Raw genomic sequence first — 7,574 nt, 5'->3', positions numbered from 1 at the left:
CAATTCCAAGAATAGCGAGCGCAGGTGGACGGTGATTACTTACGACCATCAAATGAAAAGTTGCAATTGGAGAATGATTATTTTGATAATAAAATTGAATAATTTGTGAACTTTATGCTTGAGTATGTCTTTGCATGATGAAATTGTAAACATTGCAATGAAAAAAAACACACCTTGGCATATTAAAAAAAGGGCGAAACGACATTTAGAAATCATATCATCCCTATTGGAAAACTCGGTATTATGAACCTTATTAACAATAATTTTATAGATGGATTTTTATGTTAGCAGGTTCAAATAAGCAGTCTACAACATTTGTAGTATCAGAACCGATTGTCGTGGCAATGAGGCGGCAACGGTCGCTCCGAGACCATCGATTATGATTTATGCTATAATAATATTATGACCACGTGTAACTCTTGTAATAAACAAATTTAATGACTTCAATACAAAATTATAAATATATGTAGTATATAGTAYCTATAACATTTTAATGAATGTGTTTCACAACAACAACAATATTTATGTCACTAAAGAATACACGAAGCCAACGAATGCTGTTCACATACTTGGCTAGGTGTGTGTCATTCGCCTAAATTAATGCCAWAATTTGAAAAATTGCATTGCCGAAAATATCTCTAAAAAGAAACTATTGCATATATTTTGTTATACATATTCATTATTTTTCATTATAATATAAACTTTTTGCAGTCACTAAAACCGACGATCACGTTAAGGTCTATGATGACGTACCAAACTCAGCCGTTGAATTACAAGTCAAAGATAAGGTAAGTGATTTGAATACCTACATTAAAAATTAAGAGCTTAAAAGCTTATCAGAGCAGTTAAGATTTGTTGATTTTTAGAAAATTCTAAGACCAATTTTGCTTGAAAAATGGTATTATTAATTTATCGCWCTTAAGTTAAACATTTGCTGCTTTGACACCTGTGATAAATAAAATTTTATATTTCGTCGCCAATTTGTTGAAAGCAAGTCTCCCAAAGTTTTGATTTTTTAGAAAATATTGCATTATTAAATATTATAATTGAAATGCCGCACTTCCAAATGATACCATTATTTGATGATCACTTTAGGATACATACAATTGTGGGCTACGAAAAAAAAAATGTTGGAAAATACAACATATTTGGTAAATATGACGCAGCGCTGCTTCTTTAACTTTTTTATTCCGTCTGGAAAATATTTTTATACAAAYATGCCGAATAAATTGCCTAACTGGAGCACTGTTTGGCTGATTTTTCCCTTCTCTGGTAGTCGATGTAGATCATACGTTGGGAATGCCAGAAGACCGTTCTTTAGTTTTCGGCAGATCCTAGTTTTCTAGTGTGTACCAGTGGTTCCACGTTTTATCTCGCAGACCTTCAATCGTTGGGCTGCCTGCCAATACGAAATCGTGTGCTTTTGTCATTTTATCCTCGTGTGACTGGCGTTTACGAGACACTTAGATGTGACTACGCAAAAACCGAGGTGCCATCGAAGGAAAAGAGTCAACATATACATTACATGTGATCAAATTTAACACGTATGTTAATACAAATGTTGTAGTTGTTATAGCGACAGAAAATGTTCCTGAAGTAATTCGAAGAATGGTGCAGTGATGACAGTCCTTAGCCGAATAAAAATCTGGGTCCGTTCCGGTTACTTAGACTGTCGTTAGAGTCTTTTTTATCGCCTTCAAAATATGTTCCTGAGCCAATACAAGCATACCAATGCTTAATCCAATTTTCCAAACATCTGTTATAAGCCTAGTCTGTAATAGCTCTCCGCGCCCTCAGCTTTTTTTGGTTTCTGCTCATTTTTGTATCACCATTCACTACATTGTTGAACAGTGTCGATGGCATATTAAAACTCACGTCCTGCCATCAGTAGTAGTACGTTTGATGAATGTGGGGTTCTCAGCTACGCTTTCAAGTATCTCTTTTGTGCCTTTACGCAAAGTCAAACGTTGCAAAAGATTCAAGACTTTCTGCTGTTATCACAACAATAATTGTTCTTGTGTTCGTGATAAAGTAGACTCCTAAAACACTTCTGCAATATTTTCAACAATTTCGTGCAGTTATACGAAAGTTTTTCGAATTCACAGCGCGATTTCCCTTTCAAAAACATGAATCGAATCACGGTTATATTTCTATTTTTTTTTTGTTTTCATTATTTTCAGAAGTAAAAAAGTCAAATATGAATTTTCTGTACTAATTCTACTTAAAACATCCTTTGCAGTCTTTTTTTTTTATATTCAGCGCTTTATGTATTTCTTCTTCTTTTACTCAAAAATATAGTTTTTGCGTAAGCTGAACCGACAGGAGCGTGTGGTTGAAGAAGTGAAATTGGTTTTGAAGCCACGTTTCAATAAGAAACAGATCACTAAAGATGACTACAAGGAGATTATGCGGCGAGCTGTGCCAAAGGTTTGTTGAAGTTAATGAAAATACACAAATTTACCGTTTTATTCATTAACAATCTTTTTAATTGCAACGCATGCGTAGATTTGTCACAGTCGTTCGGGCGAAATTAATCCTCATAAGATCAAGAATCTGATTGATGCCTATGTGAGGAAATTCCGTGCAAAGCATAAGAAGTTGAATCTCCTCAATACGGGGCAAGTCAGCAGCGCGGTGAAGTGCGCCGCCTATTTGAAGAAGCTATAAAGAGAAGCAGCGCGTAAACTTATAAGCGGAAGTTGGGTATGCACACACACATACACATACATGTAAATATTAGGTTGTCAAAAAAGTCTTGCGGTATTTTCGCTAGTTTACGCTGAGAGCGCGTAGACGTTGCACCGGGTCATGCCAAACCTTTTTGGAAAGCTCATTTCACGTGCTAACACGTGTTTGATTGATTGTCTTTTCTTTTAAGTCGTTCGTGCATCTCAAGCCGCCAATAAAATTTGTGCAGTTTATGGACCCGATGCAGTTTCCATTTCCACCGCACAACGATGGTTTCAACGTTTTCGTTCTGGTATAGAGGTGTTCGAAGATGCGCCACGCTCCGGAAGGCCTGTCGTCGAAAATTGCGATAATCGCTGAATTGGTCGAAAGCGACCGGCATATTGGCAGCCGTAGCATCGGTCAAGAGCTGGGCATGAGTAATATGAACAATTGAAAATTCAATAAAAATACCGCAAGACTTTTTTTGGACAACCTTTTATATATAATTGAAATGTATATATTAATAACTTGCATTTAAAATAATTTTCACAGCTAAACGAGTAACCAAGCAGCTAATACACATAAGTTTTATGGCACATTCATTCAGTAAAACTTCTGCACACATTCTTGCCCACAAAGGCATGTAGGTAGGTTTTACTCACCACCGAACAGTAAATTCTTGGAGATGTGAAACTCTCAAATGAAATTCGTAGAAAATTTGGAGTTGGGCGTATAACTAGTTAATATAAAAGAAAAATATTATTATGAAAAACAAAAACAAAAAATAATAATATTTAAGGTTTTAAAAGAATTTTCAATTATGGAACACTAACAATTTTACACGAACATGATTTGTAAACAAATAATTTTCTTTATTTTGTCATTTTAATTACTTTCAGCGACGCATGGAATGAAGTTTGCTGTTTATTTATTCGCAATTATATTATATTATAATTATGCACATATACATACATACCTAATTAAAGATTTTTTCCAATTACAATTCAAAACTAAAAATTAAAAAAAAAAATCCTTTAAAACATTACTAGTAATCGTAGTGAATATATCTGCATATAAATTGTATTGTATACCTTTAAGGCCACTTGTGAAACACTCGCGCATCATAAGTACGTGTGTACTTGATTTGCACATACATAGGAATATTGATATTCTTTATACATATATGTACACCTACTTTATATTTACGAATACTTGTGTCAAAGCATTATTCTCTTATCTTTAATAAAAATCAATAATTGTAACACTTTATCTTATTATTATTATTATTTGTTTTTGTTTTCGTTACACAAACTTATTAAAATAACAAGCGGAAATGTCACACCATTTTAAATATTTGCAGAAATTTTGAAATTCAGTAAAATGTATAAGAGTATATAATAAAGAATAAWATCAATTAAACTTAAAAGAACAAAATTTCATAATTTCTCTAGGATTYGTTGTTGCTTCTATAGCATAAAAGTTGTACACCTAAATTGTTTTGAGTTTGTTTACTCCTTTGGTATTGCAGCTACATTGGAGCGGTTTAATTTTTTTTCTTAATAAAGTCGGGYATGCGGCAAATGCAACTCGGATCATTCTGAACAACTTTGTCTAAGAGACTAAGGATCTAAAACCGGTTGCGAGCCAACGATTTTTAAGGCGAAATTTAAAAAATCAGTATTATCAGTTGTATGGGGGATATGTGATGTTGACAAATGTGATTTCGACAAATGATCAATAGATTATCAAAATCCACCTACGTACCTCGAGATATTCGGCTTTTTAAGTAAGGCTGTTGAAATTTTCATAGTTTTTTTTTTTACATACCATATACGAAATTTCTATAAGCCTTACTTAAAAAGTCGAATATCTCGCGAAGCATTAATGATAGCGATTTTGACCTCGGACCTTTTTTATGGCAAATAAAATGTCCTACAAGTTTGTCACGTACATTTTTTCTACAGCTCTTGTCATTTACGAGAAATGTACAAAAAAAAATGCGAATTTCGTGGAAAAATTTACTACCTCGCCGGTGTGAGTTTCGACTTCGTCGCAATGGGCACTTTTGTAGAGTGTTCAATTCTGAGGAATATGTGTCTAAAGTCAAAGCGATGCCATAAAACCCTCTTAGCTATAGAAATTTAAAGAGAAAAAATAACGATTGTCGAGTATTTTCAATGTAAAVTTTTTACGTACCTTGGTCTAGTCCTTAATGTTAATAATTAGGGCTCAAATTTTCAGGGAATTTATTTTAGGGTATAAAAAAAAACACTCTAATATATGTACATATATATATGAATAAATGGAATAACTGGACTTAAATGCCTAATTAACAAAAGTCCAGGATACACACTACAGTTAACTAAACATTTACGCTGGTGCCGTTGAATGCCRCTTCTTTTAAGGAGTTGTTAAGGGACCCAATCAGCGATAAATTCGAAAATGATAAAATGCAATGAAAAATCGAGAATTCAAATGAAATACTCGTGCGTTAGCAGAATAAATATTTTATAAAGAAAATTTTCCCTTTCACACGACACTCGGATCTACGTAACCGGAGAGAACCCGGGCTGTTATCCGGCTGAGAACTCTCAGCTCGGCAGAATTATGCTGCTACAAAAACAACAYACGCGAATTTCAAATGTTTTTCTAACAATATTCACTTTCAACTGAATTTTTATTAGGTAATTGCCGTTACCATCAAAAAAGGGGTCTCTCATCCGAAGTTGTTTTTGACTGTTCATTGGGTGCATTTTTTACGTGGCGGTTCCAAACCCAGCCCAAAACCCTGTGGAGCGTATGTTTTGCCTTCTTACTTTAGCTCACCTTCAAACGGATATTCTTTGGCTACCCAGAGGATACTTGGTTAAAGACCGAAAGTCGTGAGYTGTTTGAKCCATATGTAAAATAATCGGATAATGTAAAATAATCTGGAAACTCCCAAGTGAATGACAATCAGAGAAATTTACTCATTTACATGAACTTCTACACATGACTCCATCCTCCAATCGTTGGAGGGACCAGGTGGAGAAGAATTTGGCTTCGCTTAGAATCTCCAATTGGCGCCACCTTGCGAAAAGAAGAARYGACTGGCGCGCTGTTATTAACTCGGCTATAACCGCGTGAGCAGTGTCTACGCCAATTAAGAAGAATTACCGTTGCGCTACCGGAAGTGGCTTGCGAACCGCTAAAACAGCACATTTCAGTTTGACATTCAAGCTAGGTGACAAGTAGTCACTGAGGAAATGAGTGCATGCAAAAGAAATTTGGTCGAAACATTGACAATTTCCAGGCAAAATATGCTAATTAGATTTGGATTTGGAAATGCACTCAATGCTGCTGCTGTGGTAAGAAGCCAAACAAGTCGAAAAATATGCGCGTGTATAGTAGACATGTGGAAAGACGCTACGCTTGCAAGAGAAAAAACAGTTTAAATTGTTTACTTTGTTATGCTTAATATATACATATTTTTTGGAGTTGAAAATTGTTTTATAAAATATTTAAGGTYATCTTATAAACCTTGAAAGGTAGTTTATAAACATTATCTTGAAAATCGTAATTTTTATATTTTGAAATATATATGTAAGTAAATTCAAACAAAATTCTTACCTTAAAATTTGTATACCCAACAACACCTTCAATAAAAAAAAAACTTTTATTTTTGCAATTAATGGTACAGCATATAGTTGCATGTCTGCTGACTGCAACAGCAACATTCTGCAGCAATAAAAGCCCCCTTCTAATGCACGAAAAATGCATAACGAGTCAGGTGTAGCACTTCTACTTAGAATTTGAGTGTATTTTCATTGCATTCCATTCCAGCAACATTTAGCATACAGTTTACATTACTTTTTCATTGCAGTTTGCATTTTACTTAACAAATAATTCAATAAAAATCTAAATACCTTCCACAAAAGAGCCAACAAGCAGCATGAACGACTACGAGGATCAAAGTGAGATGCATACAAACATATTTGCCTATTCCTATTTGATACCAAGTACCATTAAATGTTAACTYCACTCTCGTAGGTGTCGTAAGCGAAGTGAGTCGCGGAAWGATGGCCGGTGGARGCGGTGGCGCCCATTATGGTCGCAACGAAAACACCACTTCCTTTGGTGCTGTAAAAGTTGGTGGTTGGCGATATGAGGACTCCACACGTTACATCGGTGAATGGGATCAGCGCGGCCAGAAGCATGGTATWGGTCATTTACAATTTCCCGATGGCACACGTTACGACGGCCAATTCTCCGACGGACTAAGTCATGGCCTCGGCTGTCTATGGTTCTCCGATGGCGCTAAGTGAGCTAGCAAATGTTTTAGAAAATTCGTATTCATACTTATTAATCGTGTTATTAGATACGAAGGTGAATTTATGCATGGTTGGTTCCATGGTCATGGCATATTTTGGCGTTCCGATGGCATGAAATTCGAAGGCGAATTTCGTGGTGGCAAAATCTGGGGACTCGGCTTGTTGACTTTTCGCGATTTCACAAACGGYTTTCCGCGCAACGAAGGCTTCTTTCAAGACTGTCGCCTGGTGCGCAAGCAACGCTGTCCGGACGTAGTGCAACGCGCGCAAAAATGTGCGCTTATGGCGCGTTCGCTCTGTGACCATCCGTATTAGCCTTAAGCATGCATGCACACATGTACAAAATATACGAATTAATAYAGCCACACCTACATACTTATTCGCATATGCGTATACAAACATACATATGTACGAGTACGTTCCCATATCAGTCGGTTCTATGGTACCGCAACGAAGTGGACTCCAACTGCTGGGTCCACAAACACACTACCAGATGTTTCGCAAAAAGTACACATGTTTTTGAAATGCCACTCACTCTTGTTATAACAAGGAAAATAAATAATATYCATATTATCGTTTACGAATAAACGTTGA

The 7,574-nt window shown here is 35.6% G+C and overlaps 2 protein-coding genes across 2 annotated transcripts in view; both read left to right on the top strand.

The window, feature by feature from the left end:
• Positions 1-3,346, top strand: part of LOC108968211 (PHD and RING finger domain-containing protein 1-like) — a gene marked incomplete at its 5' end in the record, with an annotated part of 22,221 nt that extends 18,875 nt beyond the window's left edge. The window contains 4 exons of the mRNA XM_018932095.1: positions 712-788; positions 2,299-2,427; positions 2,506-2,703; positions 3,223-3,346. Of these exons, the coding sequence (XP_018787640.1) occupies positions 712-788; positions 2,299-2,427; positions 2,506-2,667 (368 nt within the window). The remainder of the gene's footprint in view (positions 1-711; positions 789-2,298; positions 2,428-2,505; positions 2,704-3,222) is intronic.
• A 2,424-nt stretch (positions 3,347-5,770) lies between these two features.
• On the top strand, positions 5,771-7,572 carry LOC108968253 (MORN repeat-containing protein 4). The gene is made up of 4 exons (XM_018932173.1): positions 5,771-6,197; positions 6,533-6,623; positions 6,700-6,970; positions 7,028-7,572. The coding sequence occupies exons 2-4, from the start codon at positions 6,602-6,604 to the stop codon at positions 7,293-7,295; spliced, it is 561 nt and encodes a 186-aa protein (XP_018787718.1). The 5' UTR covers positions 5,771-6,197; positions 6,533-6,601; the 3' UTR covers positions 7,296-7,572.
• Positions 7,573-7,574: the final 2 nt, after the last annotated feature.

The sequence above is a fragment of the Bactrocera latifrons genome, unplaced genomic scaffold (assembly GCF_001853355.1).
Source record: "Bactrocera latifrons isolate USDA-ARS-PBARC rearing strain unplaced genomic scaffold, ASM185335v1 scaffold_1028, whole genome shotgun sequence".
NCBI classification, from domain to species: domain Eukaryota; kingdom Metazoa; phylum Arthropoda; class Insecta; order Diptera; family Tephritidae; genus Bactrocera; species Bactrocera latifrons.
The sequence above is the reverse complement of the archived record's forward strand: the minus strand, read 5'-3'. Positions and strand labels throughout refer to the sequence as shown.